This window comes from Leptodactylus fuscus, chromosome 2, assembly GCF_031893055.1.
Source record: "Leptodactylus fuscus isolate aLepFus1 chromosome 2, aLepFus1.hap2, whole genome shotgun sequence".
Classification (NCBI taxonomy): Eukaryota; Metazoa; Chordata; class Amphibia; order Anura; family Leptodactylidae; genus Leptodactylus; species Leptodactylus fuscus.
The window spans coordinates 141,537,528-141,559,723 of record NC_134266.1 but is presented as its reverse complement, the minus strand read 5'-3'; the positions used below and the strand labels follow the sequence as shown (position 1 = coordinate 141,559,723).

The following is a 22,196-nucleotide window of genomic DNA, read 5'->3' as shown; positions in this document are numbered from 1 at the left end:
CACTAGTCGCTGTGTACACGCGATGTGATGACGTGACATCGCGCCTACAGCTGTGTGCGAGAGAGAGAGAGAGCGTGGTGGGGGAGCGAGGAGAAGGTGAGTGTAATGTTTACACTGAGGTGGAACGTGAAACTGGGGGCAGATGAAGGAGGGGATGGCATGACACTGGGGGCAAAGATGGAGGGACATGAATCTGGGGGCAGAGATGGGGGGACATGAATCTGGGGGAAGAGATGGGGGGACATGAATCTGGGGGAAGAGATGGGGGGGACATGAATCTGGGGGAAGAGATGGGGGGACATGAATCTGGGGGAAGAGATGGGGGACATGAATCTGGGGGCAGAGATGGGGGACATGAATCTGGGGGCAGAGATGGGGGGGACATGAATCTGGGGGCAGAGATGGGGGGGACATGAATCTGGGGGCAGAGATGGGGGGACATGAATCTGGGGGCAGAGATGGGGGGACATGAATCTGGGGGCAGAGATGGGGGGGACATGAATCTGGGGGCAGAGATGGGGGATATGAATCTGGGGGCAGAGATGGAGGGGACATGAAACTGGGGGCAGAGATGGAAGAGGGACATGAAACTGGGGGCAGATGAAGGGTGTATATGAAACTGGGGGAGAGATAGAGGGGGGACATATAATTTAGAGGTGACTGTAGGTGGATTGTACTGTGGGAGCACGTGAAAAATGAAGGAGTGGGCGGAGTCAACATAAAAGTAGGCGGAGCTAAAATTGCCGCGGCGCGCAGTTGTTTAATATGGCACCCACCATATTGCTGTCTGTCCTCCTGAGCCCTGAGTGCTGGGTCGGCCCGTCACTTTCCTCAGCACCAATCTGTGTGTGGGGGAGGGGGTGACTAAGGAAGGATCATTATACTATCTATACACTAGATTAGCGTTTTCTTCTTTACTACTGGTGGTACTGTTTGGCCATCAGGTCGCCCATCATTGACGGAGCCTTGTCCAGCTCACTAGCTGTTCCGCTCAGCAGCTTCCAGGGCTTAGAGGGAACATTGGCTGGGAGTAACAATGGATCGCAGGAAAGGTAACATTGGTTTTTATGTTTATCACCTCCCCCGGGCCTCACATTATTATATTCTGGGGTCTGAAAAGGCTATAGAGTATAATAATAGTAGCATTTGTTGCGGTTTGCAGGCCAGCGGCCTCACTTACCGATCCCTAAAAATAGTAAAAATGCCAGCCCTCCAAGGAGTCATTAGAGGTGCGCCCCTGGGTGTCATATCCGCGGAGTGCTAAGTACTCTCCAGAATGTTGGAATTCCAACCAGGAAAAACAGGTTTTGTCGAAGACTTCAACTGTGTCGCGTAGGAAAGAGGTCAGATTCTCCATACTCGTAATCTCATTGACCTTCAAGATCCAGAGGGAGAGAGGAGAAGGTTCCGCTCGGTTCCAGAATTACGGGATGCAGGCCTGGACCGCAAGGGCCAGGAAGTGAAGTAGAGAGCGCTTATAAGTTCTCACCAGAGACTCGCAGTGGTGGAGAAGAAACAAGGGAAGACCCAAATGACGAAAGGTTTTAGTAACCTGCGAGATAATCCTCTTAAAACCATCCATCAATGGGGAGAGGGCATCACAAGACCAGAAAACATGAAGCATAGTGCCTTCCTCCAGGCCACTCCTCCAACACTTTGGTGCCATCTTCGGAAAGAGCGTATGCAATTTAGCGGGAACCGGAACCCTGGATAAAATCTTAAAACTGGCTTCCTGGTAGCGGGAGCCTTTCAAGGCTTAATGAGTGAGACGAAATATACACTCTCTGTGTGTTTGAGTAAGATATAGGTTCAAATCTGTCTCCCACTTCAACATAAATGGGGGGACATCCTCAGGAAGAGGTTCAATCAGGAGCCTGTAAATAGCGGCGAGTGAATGGCGTAGGAGGTCGTCACCTGTACAGAGGCGTTCCAGAAGTGTGTTTTCAGACTGGAACTCCATGATAAAGTAAATGAAATGACGGAGCTGTATCTCACGTCAGGTGTCAAGACGGGGGAATGCTGGTCAAGTGGGTAACACCCAAGCTCATCTGCTAGCCAGAATCACCTCAGAGATAGCATATACAGTATATCCTCTGATGGTGTTATAAGGATTTCACATCATTTTTTATGCACCGAATGCACCCCTGTCCTACTTGGGCTCTACACTAAGTGTGTGATCTGTGTGGTTTATATCTTACGGACACACAAGTGATGCTTAGTAGGCTTGCTTTCTTGACTACTTGACTAAGCCCAGAATGCTCTATCATGTGTTCTCCTGTGTAATTATCGTAGTGGAGACGGCTTATACGGCTGTCGTCTTGCAGTGAAATTTCTCGCCGGCTGTAATGTCACGGATCCCTTCTGCTGAGGCCACTGATTGGCCTCAGTGGTCACATGACTGCTGTGGCCAATTAGTAGGCTCAGCAGCAACAGTAGGGGACTCGGGGACATGACGTCATGTGACCACTGAGGCCAATCAGTGGCCTCAGCAGAAGGGATCCGTGACATTACAGCCGAGCAACAGGACCGAACTGCATTAGAGGATGCTGGAGCACTGAGGACAGGCGAAAATGTTTTATCTCCCTCGGCCTTATTAAAAAATAATATTTTAGCCTAGACTGCCTCTTTAACCGCTTCACACAAAATCACATACATGTACATGATTAGTTGTGGTGTGGTGTATGGCGAGAGCTCAGGGGCTGTGACAGGTTGTGACGTTCTGGAGTCCCTTCCTTAGTCTGATGAGGCCGCTGATTGTAGGCAATTTGGCCAGATATGTTTGTTTTTTTTTTAAAGGTTTTTTTTTTCAATCTCCCCCATTCTCATAAAAAAATTAAATATTGTCCCGAACAACTCCTGTAAGTTTTTATTTCCAGTGGGTTTATTATTCTTTATTATATGCTCTAGTTGCAAACTTTGCAAGAAACTGTTTAGAAGAAGCAACACGGTGGCTCAATGGTTAGCACTGCAGCGCTGGAGTCCTGGGTTCAAATCCCACCAGGGATAACATCTGCAAGATGTTTGTATGTTCTCCCCGTGTCTTCGTGGATTTCCTCCCATTCTACAAAGACATACTGATAGGGAAAAAAAAGTACATTCTGATCGCCATATGGGGCTCACAATCTACATAAAAAAAAAAAAAAAAAAAAAAAACTGTTTAGACATGCTTGTTAGGTATGTTCTGTTGCTAAATGTTAGGTAATAGTAAACAGCTATCAGTCTTTGGCTGCCGCAATGCTCGGTGATGCCAAACACTTTATAAATATCATCTTAAATATTTGGCCTTGCTTTCAATCACCTGTTAACAAGAGTTCTGGACTGGATTCCCTTGCAGCCCTCAATGGTTTATGACTCTTTCCATAGGGTAGTGTTTCTTATGCCATGTTTTGTTACTAATATTATAAATTAATATTTAATGATATTCATGATGAAGACATCAGGTAGCAGCATTGTGAGACTCAACAGACCATGTTTGAGAAGTATGAGAAGTTCTAATGAGTTGTAAGATGTAGGTTATTGCACGACAAAACTTGCAGTTCATGTAAAATAAGATACAAATGTTTGTTTTACCTATCTCCATGGATATACAGTGTTGTCCATAATACTTGCCAGATGGGCTGATGGCTCATATGTGTTCTCTTTTAGCACTTTCAGGCTGGGGCCCCATGGGATGTAAACGCAGCGTTTTACAGTGCAGGCAAAGTGGATGGGATTCTAGCAAATGCCATGCCCACTATGTGGTAAAAACTGCTGTGCGGACATGCCGTGATTTCCATTGACTGTAAACTTAATTTTAGCAGCCTAAAACCTTAAAAGGGATGCTTAAAAAAAAAAGTGGTGGCACAGAATAGGAAAGACTGGGATTTCCTCATATCTTATCTGATGTTTTCTGTAAGGGAAGTACCTCAGGATTCTACAGGGTTTTCTCCCTTTGAGTTGGTGCATGGTCGGCATCCCCATGATCTTTTTGATATTACAAAAGAGACCTAGGAGCACACGGCTATGACCATATTGCCTGGATGTGAGAGACATTTGAAAACGTGATGCCTATTGTAAAGGAGCACTTACAGCAAGCTCAGGAGAATCAGTCCCGGGTCCACAACAGGTCTGCTTGCTTGTTTCTACAGTTGAGAGCACATTTTTGGCTAAAAGGCAAGAGCCATATGAAATTGTGGAGAAGGTTGGAGATGTCAATTATTGTGGACATCAGCCAAGTAAATGGAAGTCCTACCAAATTTATTATGCACATTTAATCAAACCTGTCCATGTTAAAATGCATATAGGACATTAAAGGGGCTCTATCAGCAAAATCATGCTGATAGAGCCCCACATATGCGTGCATAGCCTTTAAAAAGGTTATTCAGGCACCGTAAATGTTATATTACACTACCCCTCCGTTTTAAAATAATAACCTAAAAAAGAATGTGCTCTATTTATGGAACGTGCACCCTGGGCGGGCATTCTGGGTGTGTCTTCATCTTCTTCCCCGCCTCTTCTTCCTCTGATGTCTTCGGGTCCCGTCCTCCTCCGGCGCTTGCTCGCGGACACTGATAAAAAAAAAAAAAAAAAAGCCTGGACGTATGCGCAGTAGCCGTAGTAGAAGCCGCGTGCTACTGCGCATGAGCCCAAGCTATTTTTTTTTTTATCAGTGTCCGCGAGCAAGTGCCGGAGGTATGAGATATGTGCTCAGTACTTTTATATAGGACAGAATATTAAAATTGACAAATCTAGTTGACTGCTAAGGGTAAGTTCACATGGAGGCATTTAGTGCTGCTCTGCCCCCAAATCAGCTCCAAATTGTGTCCTGAATCTACCTCCGATTATATTCAGTAGGAGGCAGAGATCAACACAAGAAATTGAAAAATTAAGCGTCCTGCTCCATAATGCTGAGAATCGGCCCATATATACTAAGGCAGGTGCGGTTACATAATGACAAAAATTCAACTCTGCATTATGGCTCATCTTAGACTCTATTCCCTGCTTTTGATGTGGAGCAGGAATCTAGACAAGTGGAGCAGAAAAATGGTGGTGGTGATATCAGTCTCCATGCCAGTTCATAACTGGATTACATTTGCGATCAGGCTCACCTACATGCGCAAGAGTTACTAAGAGGATGGAGTCCATTAGGAATTCTGGCAAATTTTGTGCCTTTCAGTGAATCAATTAAGACTGGCATATGAATCGCTATTCTAAATATATTTCCCCCCCATTGTTCTGAGGCTAATTAGTGAGTAAAAGAGGCCGGAAAGTCCACCTCAAATTTCTCTTCACTTTGCACCATGTCAACAAACCTTAACCCCTTCCCACCGATGGCACTTTTTGACTTCCTGACCAAGCTCGATTTTTCAAAACTGACATGTGTCACTTTATGTGGCAATAACTTTGGAACGCTTTAACTTACCAAAGTGATTTTAAGATTGTTTTTTCGTAACACATTGTACTTCATGTTAGTGGTAAATTTTGGTTGATATGTTTTGTGTTTAATTATAAAAAAAATTGGAAATTTGGTGGAAATTTTGAAAAATATGCATTTTATAAAGTTTGAAATGATGTGCATTACATACAGATACTCAGACCGCCAAAATTATATCATAAATCTCATGTCCCAGATCTCTGCTTTATGTCGGCATCAAACTTTAATCACCCTTTTAATTTTTACGGACATTATAAGATTTACAAGTGAAATAACAATATTCAACATTTTCAAGAAATTTCCAAAACCCATTTTTTAAAGGGCCTAATCCAGTTATGAAAGCGTTTTGAAAGACCCTTGTATTAAAGCCCCCCATAAATCACCCCATTTTAAAAACTGCACCCCTTAAATAAGCCAAAACAACATATACCTAGTAATTTAACCCTATAAGTGCTTAACAGGAATTAATACAAAATGGAGGTGAAATTTTCAAATTTGAATTTATTTTACTAATATTTTCGTTTAGCCCTAGAATTTGCACATTCACAAGGGGTTAAAGGAGAAAACGCATCCCACAATTTGTTAGGCAAGTTCTCCCGACTACCATAGTACCCCACTAGTGGGTGTAAACTAATATATGGACGCACAGCGAGACGCAGTAGGGAAGTCGCGCCAAAGAGCTTTTAGAGGGCAGATCTGGCTGTGATCAGTTTCAGGGACCATGTCGCATTTACAAAGCCCTTGAGGAGTCAAAACAGTGGAAACCTCTAGAAAGTGACCCCATTTTGAAAACCGCACCCCTCAAAGAATTTATCAAGTGATGTAGTGAGCATTAGTAACCCAGAAGTGAATGTGTAAGCTGTGCGGAGTAAATTGGGCACACCAAATCCCATTCTATTTTCCCACTAGCTCCTATGACACGGACGGGGAAGAGCAGCATTCTGGGGGATCAGCGCTGCTGTATTATCTCTCATAAGCTCTAAATATGGGGTGTCCCCTGAAAACGCTCGCACCGCTTACACATTTCCTTCTAGTCGCAGCCACTTATGTCCTAATGATTTGGCAACTTTTGGGGTTTTTGTCTTCACATTGTACAAGGTAGATTTTTATTTTTATTTTCTGGCAATGTGGCCATATGAGGGCTTGGTGTTTGCGGTATTAGATGTACTTTTCAATGCCACCATTTTGGGGCCTGTAACTTATTGACTACATTTTATTAACTCTTTCTGGGTGGGATGTAAAAGGAAACATCAATTCTGGCATTGCTTTTTAGCATTTTTTTTTTCCCGTGCAGCGTACAGCATAAGTAACATGTTACCTTTATTCTGCGGGTCGGTACGGTTACGGCGATACCTCATTTATATGATTTTTTAATGTGTTGCTATTTGTGCAGAATAGAATTCAATTCAGGGAAAAAAATCTATTGTTTTTGCATCGCCATCTTCTGAAAGGCATAACGTTTTTATTTTTCACTAGACAAAGCTGGTTGAGGGCTTATTTTTTGCGGGAAGACCTCTTCTTTTTATTGGTACCATTTTGGTTTTCATCTGACCATTTGATTACTTTTTATTGAACATTTTGTAAGGGAAAGGTGGTGAATAATCATTATTTTGTGCGGTTTTCTACGTTTTTTTTTTACGACATTTGCCGTTCGGGTTAAATAATGTTTTAATTTTATTGTTCAGGTTATTACGGACGCGGCGATACCAAATACGTAATTTTTTTTCTATTTTTCTTTATTTTACATAATAAAACATTTTATATGGGGAAAAAGGGATTTTTGGGGCTTTATTTATTTATAATTTATTTTAAACTTATTTAAACTTTTTTATTTTCACTTTTTTTTTCACTTTTTTTTTCTGTCCCCATGGGGGATTGAAGCAGTGATCGGCTGATCACTGCTTCAATAGAGATACGCTGCAATACACGTGTTACACGTGTATTGCAGTGTATAGGAAGCTGTCAGCCTGTGTAGACGCACAGACTGACAGCTTCATTTACGGCAGGATCGGCCAGGCGCGAGGACGGGGTAAGTGAAGGGGCAGACCCGGGGTCACTGATCAGACCCCGGGCTGCCCCCTACGAACACCGGCACCCCCCGAAACCGGCGCGGGGCGTGCCGATCGGCACCATATTACACTGTAACCCCGGAGGTGCCGGTGGTCATGTTGATCACCGGCATCTCAGGGGTTAACACCCGCGATCGGACCCGGTTCCGACCGCGGGTGTTACGGGGGCATTGTCAGCCGTGTATTACGGCTGACACTCGCTGTGCATGGTCCGCACACAGTTTCTGTGTGCGCACCATGCATCCGCAGTAATAGTACGGCGGTTTGCGGGAAGCCCTTCCCTGCAGCGCCGTACTATTACGGCGAATGTCGGGAAGGGGTTAACTATGGAAGCTGCAGCCTACATTTCATAGTAGGTTTTGTGGATGGAATGTCTAGTGGGAAGTTCATTCATGTGGTGCAATTATTATTACAATAAGCAATACAAAGAGATGGAAATAGGTGGCACTGCTAGTTCTCATCCAAAGGTTCACCATTATCTGTGATTTATCAAACGACCAACCATAATATGGAACTTGACAATTGTCTCTGCCACTGGTGTGGTGGTGTTCAGCAACCCAAAGTGTACGTAGACATAGTAGGAAAAAGAGCAAAGACGAGAGGGCACTCACCACATGGCAGATTATCTTCTTAAAAACACAGTCCTTTATTTAAAGTACATAAAAGCATCTCCTGGGAGGGAGAGATAGCATCATAGGCAAAGAGGCAACAGCCGTTTTGTGCTCTCCAAAGCGCTTTCTCAAGCCTTGTGTGCAATACCAAGGCTTGAGAAAGCGCTTTGGAGAGCACAGAACAGCTGTTGCCTCTTTGCCTATGATGCTATCGCTCCCTCCCAGGAGATGCTTTTATGTACTTTTAATACATTAAAAAATCTTTTTTCTGTGGATAAGACTATGAAGATAAGCTATTCGTCTCTTACCTTTAGATGGGATCTCCACCGCGCCGTTCCTTAGTAATACCGTTTTTTACCGGTATGTAAATTAGTTCTCTGGCAGCGATGGGGGCGGGCTCCAGCGCTGAAGATGTGATGAGGGCGTCCCCACCGCTGCCCGAGAACAGGATCCTGCGCCGCCTCTATCTTTTTTTTTTTTTTTTTTTTTTTAATTTTAATGTAGATTGTGAGCCCCATATAGCAGCGGTTCTCAACCTTGTGGGTCGCGACCCCGGCGGCGGTAGAACGACCAAAACACAGGGGTCGCCACATACCTCCCAACCGTCCCGGTCGGTGGGAGGTATGTCTCAGTTTCAAATGATCGGCGCTCGGAGGATGCCGATCAGTTGAAAACACAGGCGATTAAAGCAGGAGCTGACGCAGCTAGCTCCTGCTTTAACGCTGTGCTGCGGCTTCTGTATGTGTAGCCGCGATGTGATGATGTCACATCGCGGCTACAACTATATGAGTAGAGACTGAGCGGGCAGCAAGGGAGCGTTGGAAGGTGAGTGTAAGTGTTTTTTAAACATTAATGTGGAACATAATAAAGGGCAGATGAAGGGGGGGGACGGCATGACACTGGGGGCAGAGATGGAGGGACATGAAACTGGGCAGATGAAGGGGGGGGTACAGCATGACACTGGGGGCAGAGATGGAGGGACATGAAACTGTGGGCAGATGAAGGGGGGGAACGGCATGACAGTGGGGGCAGAGATGGAGGGACATGAAACTGTGGGCAGATGAAGGGGGGTACAGCATGACACTGGGGACAGAGATGGAGGGACATGAAACTGTGGGCAGATGAAGGGGGAGACGGCATGACACTGGGGGCAGAGATGGAGGGACATGAAACTGGGCAGATGAAGGGGGTACAGCATGACACTGGGGGCAGAGATGGAGGGACATGAAACTGTGGGCAGATGAAGGGGGGGGATGGCATGACACTGGGGGCAGAGATGGAGGGACATGAAACTGGGCAGATGAAGGGGGGGACGGCATGACACTGGGGACAGAGATGGTGGGACATGAAGCTCTGGGCAGAGATGGGGGAACATGAAACTGGGGAACAGATGGGGACATGAAACTGGGGGAAGAGATGGGGGATATGAAACTGGGCAGATGAAGGGGGCTACGGCTTGACACTGGAGGCAGGGATGAGGGGACATGAAACTGGGGCAGAGATGGAGGGGGGACATGAAACTGGGGGCAGATGAAGGGGTTATATGAAACTGGGGGAGAGATGGCGGGGGGACATATAATGTATGGGTGACTGTAGGAGGATTATACTGTGTGGGAGCACATGAAAAATGAATGAGAATGGGCGAGTCAACATAAAGGTGGGTGGAGCTAAATTCGCCGCGGCGCACATATTTTGTCCCTCTTTCTGATGTTCAAAAGTTGGGAGGTATGCCTAAAGCCATCAGAAAATACATATTTCTGATGGCTTTAGCCACTGAGAAGCCGCGCTATTGTCTGCTGCAGCGCTATTCAGCTGGAACGCACGCCGTTATGGACACGTGTTCCAAACTGAATGGGGTCACCGCAACATGAGGAACTGTATTGCGGGGTCATGGCATTAGAAAGGTTGAGAACCACTGCCATATAGGGATCACAATGTGCACTTTTTTTTTTTTCCATTTAAGTATGTTTTTTTTTGTAGAATGGGAGGAAATCCACGCAATCACGGGGAGACCATACAAACTCATTGCAGGTGTCGTTCCTGGGGGGATTCGAACCCAGGACCCCAGCGCTGCAAGGCTGCATTGCTAACCACTGAGCCACCGTGTTGCCCCACACGCCGCCTCTATCTTCTGCTGGATCCTCCCCTTCTTTCTTCGGCGGCTTCACCTCTGTCAGCTCTGACACTAGTAGAGCCGAATGCGCATGTGCGCAAATGCGGCCTCGGAACTATAGCCGCGCATGCGCATTCGGCTCTACTAGTGTCAGCCGACAGAGGTGAAGAAGCCGAAGAAAGACGAAGAAAGAAGGGGAGGATCCAGCAGAAGAAGGAGGCGGCTCAGGATCCTGTTCTTGGACAGCGGTGGGGACGCCCTCATCGCATCTTCAGCGCTGGGGCCCGCCCCCATCGCTGCCAGAGAACTAATTTACATACCGGTAAAAACCGGTATTACTAAGGAACGGCGTGGCGGAGATCCCATCTAAAGGTAAGAGACGAATAGCCTTTCTAAAGACTATTCCAACGTGTTAGCCACAGAAAAAAGATTTTTAATGGTAGAATCCCTTTAAATAAAGGACTGTGTTTTTAAGAAGATAATCTGCCATGTGCTGAGTGCCCTCCTGTTTTTGCTCTTTTTCCTGCAATTATTATTACAGCTGACGTTTCTGGCCTGGTTATACAGTATAACTTAATACTGTACAATCCATATCTTTAGCATTATTACTCATTACAGTTCAACAATGCATAAAGACTGGAATTTTTAAACTGTGTATTGTAACCAGGTTGTGATTTTATAGTGAATTCTTATTATTTTTTTTTTTTGCTGCTTTGTAAATCACATTTGGTCTAAGGAAGTATATTATTTATTTTTAGAGGGGTTTTCCGGCCCCAAAAGGATTTTTCATACTGATGACCTTATCCACATTGTGGAATGTGTAGTTATCAGACCTACTGACTACAGACATTTCTGATTTACTAGCCTCTGCCCGCGACTTCTTCTGCGGGTTGTTGGCGTTGATGATCCGCCTATATTCAGCAAATTGTTTCCGTCGATGGTTTGCCTGCTGCAGCATTTCAGCAGCTTTCAAGCTGTTCTGCTGCTGAACTTGTTGCTCACACCATGCTGGTGATTGTTCCAGCATGTCAGCAGCTCGCTGGCACGCCATATAATGAGCGTGTTGTTGGTGTTGATGATCCGCTTGCTCCGGCGTTTCAACAGCTGTGAAGCTGGCCTGCCGCTGAACTTGTTCCTTGCACTGTGCATATGATTGTTCCGGCATCTCAGCAACTCACTGGGAAGTCATATAATGAGCGTTTTGTTGGCGCTGATGATCCGCATGCTCCGGCGTTTCGGCAGCTCTCAAGCTGGCCTGCCGCTGAACTTTTTTCTTGCACTGTGCCTGTAATTGTTCCGGCATCTCAGCACCTCGCTGGAACATCATATCATGAGCGTGTTGTTGGTAGTGATGATCCGGCTGCTCCGGCGTTTCGGCACCTGTCAAGCTGGCCTGCCCCTGAATTTGTTCCTCGTGCTGTGCCTGTGATTGTTCGATGATTCCCCTCAGCTGTGCTTGAGGAGAAATGTGTGACTTCTGACTCCTTCATAGCTTTCGTTGTTTGTGATAAATTTGATTTTCTTTTTCCAGGCATGTTTAGAATTGGCAAACTGCCAATTTGGCTTGAAGGTGTTTGCCCATGTCCTTTTGTGAGCACTGGAGCAGATCAGAAATTATGCAAATGTCTATACACACTGTGGATTAGCCGTGGCTGAGATAAGGCGGCTGCTAAGTGCTGTGTAATATAGTATGTGAACTTAAATTCATAACAGTCATGAAGCCATGTCATTTACCGGAATAAAAAGTAGCATATATTTTAATCGAGGTTACAATTTATCTACCGTATATACTCGAGTATAAGCCGAATTTTTCAGCCCAGTTTTTGTGCTGAAAAAGCCCCCCTCGGCTTATACTCGAGTCAGCAAAAAAACAAAATAATAATTTTTTTTTTTTTTTTTAGGAGGGAGGGTCTATGATCAGCCACAATATTAATGTATAGAATCTCCCATAAAATAGTGCAAAAGAAAAAAAAAAAAGATTTTAAAAACATAAAAGTTCTAAAACACTCCTTTTCCTAGAATACATACAAAAGTAGAAAATGACTGTGACACACATACACATTAGGTATCCCTGTGTCTGAAAGTGCCCGGTCTACTGAATATAGGGGATCTGCAGTGCTCCTGTTCCGTCGGGAAGGGGTTAATAGGAGCACTGCAGATACCCGATATTCAGCCAGACTGAATTCCAAGTGGGGGGAAGAAAAAACCCAGTCGTCAGGGAAGGGGCAGACAGACAACCAAAACACCTCCTCCCCTTTCCCAGCAACTACTGCACCCAAAAACTCCGACCATTTTAATTTTTGAAATTTTCCAGTAGCTGCTGCATTTCCCCCCCTAGGCTTATACTCGAGTCAATAAGTTTTCCCATTTTTTTGTGGTAAAATTAGGGGGGTTGGCTTATATTCGGGTCGGCTTATACTCGAGTATATACGGTATGTGCCAAATTTCATTCAAATCCGTTCAGCTGTTTTTGCGTGATTGAGGAACAAATACACAAACATACAAACTTTCACATTTATAATATTAGCAGGATAGGATAGGATTTTGCTTATTTAATCGCACCATCATATTCTGCAGCTCTTTACAGAGATATCGTTAACAAGGTCTCAAGTAGGGCACACAAACTACATTTTTTTCATCAGTATGTCTTCAGAGTGTGGAAGGAAAGTGGAGTACCTAGAGGAAACCCACACAAACACAGTGAGAATATACAAACTCCTTGCAGATGTTGTCCTTGGCTAACCACTGAGCCATTGCGCTAGACATTGATTTCTGTAATCAAGACAAAATAAAGAAGCTGGATTATTATCTTCTAATAAGCAAGTTAAAATTGACACGACAAAAATAAAAAGAGAAAAAAACTGCCAATTTATGGGTTTATTTAGAGAATTGGAGTATTAATTCTGTATGTCTAGAGTTCCTTTTCAGAGATTTGGCAGTGTCTTATAGACAAATTGATTGATACTTTTTGCTTACTTAAATTTAAACATGCTTTACTTGTTATTCTAGTCATTTACATCCGTTTAATCAACCAATTTGTCAAATTCTGTTTTTCAGAGCTAAAAAGAAGTCACTACAAACATGACAACGGAATCGCCACGGCGCCCAAGCCGTTGTACGGGAGGCGTGATGGTTCGTCCTCAGGCTGTAACGTAAGAATATCAATTTCTGTTATACACATTAAAAACATGTACCGTATGTTTCAAATAGTATAACAACAACAAAAAACAAACAAACCTCCAAGCTGCATAAAAGGAATACACATTATTATGATGAGTCCTGTTAATGATTTATTATATATCAGTATACATAGGTTTTATTTTAAATATATTTTCAGGACTTGCAGGACTTTTCTCTACGTATTTTTCGGGTGGAAACCCAGCAGATCCCCATTATAGTCTATGGGGTCCATGGGTTTCCGCGGGTAACTTCTTTTTAAGCAGAGTGAGTTTCCTTTCTTCTTATCCTCCAACGGTAATCCTTTATGTTAACTGGTATGGTGATACATTTTGCAATTTTGATCCTCTTGTTATTAGGTAAACATCTTTGAGGCATTGAAATAACTAAAGTGGACCTGTCACTATGTTTAGCCAGCAAGTAGATTCTCTCAGTGTATGACTTACTTATTTTTTTTCCATCCCATTATGTCTTGGTGTTTATTAACCCCTTCGCGACATGGGCGCTGCCAGGAAGGACTTCCCGCAAACCTGTGTGCGCACCATGCCCTGCGAGTGTCAGCCGTATGTTACGGATGACAATGCCCTGTAAAACCCGCAGTCGGAACCGGGTCCAATCGTGGGTGTTAACCCCTGAGATGCCGGCGGTCAAACATGACCACCGGCATCTCAGGGGTTTTGGTATATAATAGTGCCGATCGGCACCCGCCGCGACGGTTTCGGGGGTGCCAGTGTTGGTAGTGGGCAGCCCGGGGTCTGATCAGTGACCCTGGGTCTTCCCCATCACTTCCCCCTTCACGTACCTGGTTGATCCTGCCAAAAAGGAAGCTGTCAGCCCCGTGCGTGTGCACGGGGCTGAGAGCTTCCTGCACACTGCAATACACGTGTATTGCAGCGTACATGTAGTTAAGCAATGATCAGCAGATCACTGTTTCAATCCCCCATGGGGACAGAAAAAAAAGTTATAAAAAAGTAAAAATACAAGTTGATAATAAATAAAGCCCCAAAAATTCCATTTTCCCATATAAAATGTTTTATTATGTAAAATAAATAAAAATAGAAATAAAATTACATATTTGGTATCACTGCGTCCGTAATAACCTGAACAATAAAACTAAAACATTATTTAACCCCAATGGCGAACATCATGCTGTACGCTGCACGGGAAAAAAAATAAATGCTAAAAAGCAATGCTAGAATTGATGTTTCCTTTTACATCCCACCCAGAAAGAGTTAATAAAATGTAGTCAATAAGTTACAGGCACCACAAAACGGTGGCATTGAAAAGTACATCTAATACCGCAAACACCAAGCCCTCATATGGCCACATTGCCAGAAAATAAAAATAAAAATCTAGCTTGTACAATGTGAAGACAAAAACCCCAAAAGTCGCCAAATCATTAGGACATGAGTGATGCCAACATAAAGCAGAGATCTGGGACATGAAATTTATGATATAATTTTGGCGATCTGACTATCTGTATGCAATGCACATCAATTGAAACTTTATAAAATGCATATTTTTCTAAATTTCCACCAAATTTCCTATTTTTTCATAATTAAACATAAAACATATCAACCAAAATTTACTACTAACATGAAGTACAATGTGTTACGAAAAAACAATCTCAAAATCACTTTGGTAAGTTAAAGCATTCCAAAGTTATTGCCACATAAAGTGACACGTCAGTTTTGAAAAATCGAGCTTGGTCAGGAAGTCAAAAAGTGCCATCGGCGGGAAGGGGTTAATGACAGGCTCCCTTTACTGTAAATTCTAAATTGACAGAATCAGTGGCAGAGAGCTGGGGTTGCTGGTCTCAACAGAACATATATAGCATAGAGAGGACTCCAGTGGTCGCCCCCCCCTTCCCCGCTGTAGCTGACAAAAAGTGATTTTCTGAAAAGTACAGCAAGTGATATACACATGGAACCATAGTCTCTATTATTAGTTTATGCTACCTTGAGATAAATCATCATAAACCTGGTGACAAGTCTACGTTGAAATGTTATAGGATGACATATAGTGGTAAAAAGTCAATCTCAACTGGTGTATATGAGCTGCAGTTGCTTTATTTATTTCTTCCTCTCACCTGTTTTTATGTATACATTTAATTCTTGTTTTGTAGGGAACAGTCATACATGGAAAGTGTTGTTACATTTCTTCAAGATGTTGTTCCCCAGGTTAGTACTCTTATTCAGTACTGGATTTAGTGTCGCATTGACATTAGTGTAAACAACATGACAGAAACTATCTTCCATCATATTTGTTTACTTTTGTAATGGAAGATGAAGTCCTGTGTTCAGAACTTTGGGTTTGTCCAGGGGGAAGGGGGTGTGAACTTCACAAATATTCATTGAAATTTTTTTTGCATGGTTCACCTATCTCCACTAATGAAGACGGCCAAGGCATTATACTGTGTCGGGCTACTGTGTAGCATTATACTATGGGAGGCTACTGTGGAGCATTATACTTTGGGAGGACACTGTGGAGCATTATACTGTGTGGGGTCACTTTGGAGCATTATACTGTGTGGGGCTGCTCTGGAGAATTATACTGTGAGGGGCTTTTGGGAGCATTTTATACTGTGATGGGCCACTGTGGGGCATTATGTGATGAGGGGATATTGGGAGCATTATATTGTGTGGAGGCGCTGTGGAGCATTATACATTTTTAAATGCTGAGGAGCATTTTAAATAATGTGGGGCCACTGTGGAGCATTATACCATAAGGGGCTCCTGGGAGCATTAGATGAGCAGTTAAATAAAAAGGTTGGCAATGGCTTACAGCAAAAACAAGTGAAAATCTTCTTTAAGGGTGCATTCACACTGAGTAAACGCTAGCTTATTCTGAACGTAAAACACGTTCAGAATAAGCGGCGTCTAAAGCAGCTCCATTCATTTCTATGGGATCGGGGATACGAGCGCTCCCCATAGAAATGAATGGGCTGCTTCTTTCACTCCGTGCAGTCCCATAGAAGTGAATGGGGAGTGCCGGCGTATACGGCAAGCTCTGCTCATGCCGGAGCGTACACGCCGGCACTCCCCATTCACTTCAATGGGACTGCACGGAGTGAAAGAAGCAGCCCATTCATTTCTATGGGGAGCGCTCGTATCCCCGCTCCCATAGAAATGAATGGAGCTGCTTTAGACGCCGCTTATTCTGAACGTGTTTTACGTTCAGAATAAGCTAGCGTTTACTCAGTGTGAATTCACCCTAATACAACATTATATTTTGGCCACTATCAATTATCAAGCTCTTTAAATCATCCTATTGCAATTGGTGAAAAATGTGTGTGTGTCTGTACAGTATAATATAAAATCATGCTTATGCTTCAATTATTTGTATTGTTAGGCTTACAGCGGATCACCTACAACAGAGGAAAAAGAGAAAATAGTTTGGGTCCGGTTTGAAAATTCTGATTTGAATGGTAAGACTATTTTATATTTTGTCATTGAAAACATGGTAAAATAACTTCCAGATACTCGATTGGAGTCTATTCACATTTTTGTATTGGATTACTTTTTTAACAGAGATCATTTTTTTTTCTACTGGAAACAAAATGCCTGATGGATGCAAACATTCATTTGTCCTAAATAAATAGGCTACTGTACCGTTCCAAACCTAGCCTGTCCTACTCACCCTTCTGACTCAACTATGTCTAGTAGTACAATGTCACTGGCATTCCCCTTTATCCTAGACATTGAAAAACTTAATTTGTAGGAAAGAAATGACCAGATTGGCTGTAAGAGCAGTGAACAGAACAGCTACTTCCTTTTGCACTGTAAAGTACCTAGGGTTTACTTTGTTCTGATTGGTGGAGGAACAGACTGACCAGTGGCGTAACTTCCACCGTAGCGGCTGCTATGGGGCTTGCGACCTTAAGGGGCCCAGCGGGCCCTTGCTGCTTTTTTTTATTTTTATTTTAATAGACTGTTACCTGCTGGAGTAAGCCCCAGCAGGAAATGGACCTTATTTACTTATTGTTCCTACTCAAAAATGGAAAGGATAAAGGGTATGTGTATTGATTTAAACTACAAAACTAGAGGAAAATACACATAACATATAACCATTATTGTCAGCTAAAAGTCAAAAGTATCAATAAAAACGTGAGATAGTACACACATATAGGGAAACTCCAGCTCAGGTAGCTGACAGAAAGTGTGTGTGATCCCTAGGTAAAGCTAATTACTGCCAGTATAGTCCCTGAATGCATTACCTAGGTAAATAGATAACATAATCAAAATAAACAATATCCTAGTGTATAATTCAATATAGCAAACAGAAAAACACCAGAACTATCCTATTAATATTATAAAGCTGAAAGTTTGTGAGTTTGGATGTTTGTTTCCCAATCACGCAAAACCCGCTCCACCGATTTGGCTCAAAGTTTCCACAAACATAGTTACTACACTGGATTGCGCAATAGGCTACTTTTCATCACAATAGCGCACATACGTTTTTCCTAGGACCCCCACAAAACCCAAACTCACATCTCCATCTGTGTAATCTCACACACTTTCAAGCATAGCAAACCACAAAACTTCCTATTGCCCTCTACAGCCTAGCCCCTAGCCCCATATTTGGGGGGAAAAAGAAGGGTGCGTGTTATAGTCCAAATGTGGCCGCCAATACAGACCCCGCATCCGCTGTAATAGAAAGGCGGATGCCGGGGAGGGTTAGACGAAGGGCAGGAAAATAGCCATGTCGCAGGCCCTGGTACCTGTGCCGCCATCTAACCCTCCCCGCCTTTCTATTACAGCGGATGCCGGGTCTGTATTGGCGGCCCCTTGCCACCAAATTGTAAACTGTAAACTTTTGCATCATTTATATGCTTGGTGTTTTAGATTTCCCCTGCATGCGTTTGATATACTTGTACTATAGAGCACATGTGACCCTATTAACATTCAATATGTACTTATACACATATACCTCCTCCTCACCACACCTTTTGGGTCTGTTTTGCTCCCCTACATATATTGTCCGTTATTGTGTCTAGTTTGTACAATTTTATATGAATAAAATTTATATTTTGATTATATATAATACTAATTTATTTATTTATTTTTTCTGGTGTTTTTCTATTTGCTAGGTAAATAGATGAATAAACATTGAGGGATCTGAGAATGTAGCAATCAAAGGGAGAGCACACACACCAAAAATAACTCACAGTCAGTAAAGGACCGACTCCACTGTCTAACTGACTCTAAACTTGAGGGCCTACTTTACACCTCCATTTCTAGCCTGAGTGGAAGAGAGACGCATACACAAACCAGTGTGTTAACTGGTATGCACACAGATACAATAAGCCCCGCCTGACGAGTTCCTGCAATCCCTTGATGGAGCTGCCGCCTCCTTTTCTTTTCTCACGCATATGACGTCTGTGTCTCAGCGCAGGAGGCTCGAAGTTGTCACCTCCCTTCGCTTCATTAGAGGAGCACCCTTGGTGATGGGGCCATTGTGGGATATTATACTGTATGGTGGGGCCACTAAGGGACATTATACTGTATGGAGGGTCTGCTTTGGGACATTATACTGTGTGGACGGGCCATTATGGGATATTATACTGTCTGGAGGCCACTTTGGGACACTATGATGTGTGTAAATGGGGTTTTCTACTGTATGGGGGCCAGGAAACGGGGCCTTATGTCACGTGTGTGTTGAAGGGGATTCAAGTTAAAAGTTTGCTGTGGGACCCAATCTTTGTTAGTTACGCCACAGAGATTGGCTACTTCTCTACTAAACAGTGTACCTCAGAGAAGGAGAATCTCTGCCCTTAATCTCTGCTGTGCGGATGGACCCTTCACTTCTCCACCCCTGCCCTCCCCCATTGTGAGGCAGTGGTTCAATGATAATTGCCAGAACCTGCACAACTAGATGACCAAGGTGTGGCATACCAGAGCTGGCTGTGGCTGGGCTGAGGGTGATCTCTGGTATCATTGTATTACATTATGTAGCCTGTGCGACATAGCAGGAGATCCTGAGTCCCACCACACAGCGCCACCTAGTGAGCCTCACACATGCATCACACCTCCCATAAGATTGAATAGCAATCAAATGTCCAGTGGGAGGACATACCTGGTAAAGGGCTGTGTGTGTGTTTGTGTGTGTGTGTGAGGAGGATGTGAGGAGTGTGTGTGAGGAGAATGTGAGGTGTGTGTGTGTGTGAGGAGAATGTGAGGAGTGTGTGTGAGGAGAATGTGAGGTGTGTGTGTGTGAGAAGTGTGTGTGTGTGTGAGGAGAATGTGAGGAGTGTGTGTGAGGAGAATGTGAGGTGTGTGTGTGTGAGGAGAATGTGAGGTGTGTGTGTGTGTGTGTGTGGAGAATGTGAGAAGTGTGTGTGTGAGGAGAATGTGAGGTGTGTGTGAGGAGATTGTGGGGTGTGTGTGTGTGAGGAGAATGTGAGGTGTGTGTGTGTGAGTAGGATGTGAGAAGTGTGTGTGTGTGTGTGTGTGTGTGTGTGTGTGTGTGTGTGTGTGTGAGGAGTGTGTGTGAGGAGAATGTGAGGTGTGTGTGTGTGAGGAGAATGTGAGGTGTGTGTGAGGAGATTGTGGGGTGTGTGTGTGTGTGAGGTGTGTGTGTGTAGGATGTGAGAAGTGTGTGTGTGTGTGTGTGTGTGTGTGTGTGTGTGTGTGGAGAATGTGAGAAGTGTGTGTGAGGAGAAGAAGAGAGAAGTGAAGTCCTGTGAGGTAAACAGAAAGCTTAGTGCAGGTATCTGAAGTTCTAGACAGAGTAGGAAGGTTGGGGAGCTGACATATTCCAGCTATTCAGAAGATCCTGTCCCTTGGCTGCCAAGCCATCGCTCTGAAGGAGGTCAGGCATCATCATCTTGTAAGCATAAGACTATGGAGAGAACATTCTGGAACATGTGCTCCATAACAAGTATCACAGGATCCAGGAGATAAGGCCAGACCTGTGGCACACCCCACCACCCTGATTATTGCACCCCGAAACTCTGAGCTATCAGGACCACATAACGTGAGTGGGGAATATTGTGTGCTAGTATGGTGGTGGGCATCCTCCTATCAGCCAAATAGAAACCCAGATGCAGTTTAAGGCTGCAACACTGACATTTAAAGGGCTAGGAACAGCTTTCTTCAAGTCTACCCTGCACCCCAGAACTTTGCTGTGTCACCAAGTGTCCCCTGTTATTGTGTATTGAAGAAACAGTTTAAGCATTTGCGCCCTCACACCCTTGGAAGAGTTTTAAGTAAAAGTTCATCTCTTGTTCAACTTCACAATGGTTTCTGTGTCTGACTCTGCATCGGCAATATCAGGGCACCCCGAACATCACCAGTCAGCACAGTATAGAAGTGCCCCAGGGGAACAATCACCATTTGTGCAGCCCCCTCATCACCGGTACCAGTGGTGGTAACATGGGACAGCACCAGTGCTGTAACCCTCGTACCCAGAGACCATGACAAGTTTGCGCTGTCTACACCCCACAATTCCAACTGCAGCATTGCCTTCCATCTGGTCACCGCAAAGGCACTACCTAGGGAGGAACTAGATGCTCAAAGCACTGTCTAGTGGAAATATCAGAGTAATATATATGCTCAAAGTTTTTGAGCATGCCGGATGTTTCAGAAAGGAGCAGTCAAATTGAAGATATTAAAACCATTAAGGGATGCAAACTGAAGCCTTACTATCAGGTTCATAATACCATTGAAGTCAACAGAAAAAAATGGATTGCAGCTTTCTGATAGCTGTTGGTTCTTGCTGGAAAGAAAAACGTATCAGGCTGTAATTTTCCTTTTTTTTTTGTATTTGACTTCACACATTGAAACAACTAGGTACTTTTAATGAATCTGTTACTTTCCACTCTTAGGGTGCATTCACACTGAGTAAACGCTAGCTTATTCTGAACGTAAAACACGTTCAGAATAAGTGGCGTCTAAAGCAGCTCCATTCATCTCTATGGGAGCCGGCATACGAGCGCTCCCCATAGAAATGAATGGGCTGCTTCTTTCACTCCGAGCAGTCCCATTGAAGTGAATGGGGAGTGCCGGCGTGTACGGCAAGCTCTGCTCATGCCGGAGCGTACACGCCGGCACTCCCCATTCACTTCAATGGGACTGCTCGGAGTGAAAGAAGCATCCCATTCATTTCTATGGGGAGCGCTCGTATGCTCGCTCCCATAGAGATGAATGGAGCTGCTTTAGACGCCGCTTATTCTGAACGTGTTTTACGTTCAGAATAAGCTAGCGTTTACTCAGTGTGAATGCACCCTTAGGAGTTGAGCCACAGTAACAGTGTACGAAGAACAGAGCTAATTTCCACCTCTATTCTCTGTAAATCAGCTGGTGAGAAAATGGCAGATCCTAAAACAGTCCGTTACAGACAGGTATTGTTGACTGTGACAACAGTAGTCAGCAACAATGACCATCTCCTGATTTTTTTTTTTTTTTTTTTTTTTTTAATCTCTGCACTATATTGTACCTTTTCTGACATTCAAATTGGCAGGAAAGTACCTTTTTTAGTTTAAGGCAATGGTCATCTGTTTGTTAATTTCAGATACATACAGAAATATGGAATTTCATGAAATGCACAGTACAGGCAACGATCCCCCTTTGCTTTTGATGATTGGATACACAGATGGCCTGCAGATTTGGAGTATACCGGTGAGTTTAAATTTTCCTTAAAACTTTGGGGGGTGAGGGGCTGTTCAGAAAGAATGCAAAGAATTGGAGCAGTCTTGTTGCTACTTTCATTTGATGCATTAATTTCCAATACATTTGCAATAAACTTCAGATATGCACAGATATAAAATAAGACCTACCCTTTTTTTGGAATAGCCTTGAACTATAAGCCCTACT

At 43.9% G+C, this 22,196-nt stretch overlaps 1 protein-coding gene across 5 annotated transcripts in view; it reads left to right on the top strand.

Annotated features, from left to right (window-relative positions):
- BCAS3 (BCAS3 microtubule associated cell migration factor) overlaps positions 1-22,196 on the top strand; it is an 849,167-nt gene that overhangs the window by 3,231 nt on the left and 823,740 nt on the right. For all 5 annotated transcript variants that reach the window (XM_075264762.1, XM_075264764.1, XM_075264760.1 and 2 more), the window contains exons 2-5: positions 13,264-13,358; positions 15,509-15,563; positions 16,735-16,810; positions 21,895-22,001. In XM_075264762.1, coding sequence (XP_075120863.1) covers positions 13,288-13,358; positions 15,509-15,563; positions 16,735-16,810; positions 21,895-22,001 — 309 coding nt within the window. In that variant the 5' untranslated portion in view covers positions 13,264-13,287. The remainder of the gene's footprint in view (positions 1-13,263; positions 13,359-15,508; positions 15,564-16,734; positions 16,811-21,894; positions 22,002-22,196) is intronic.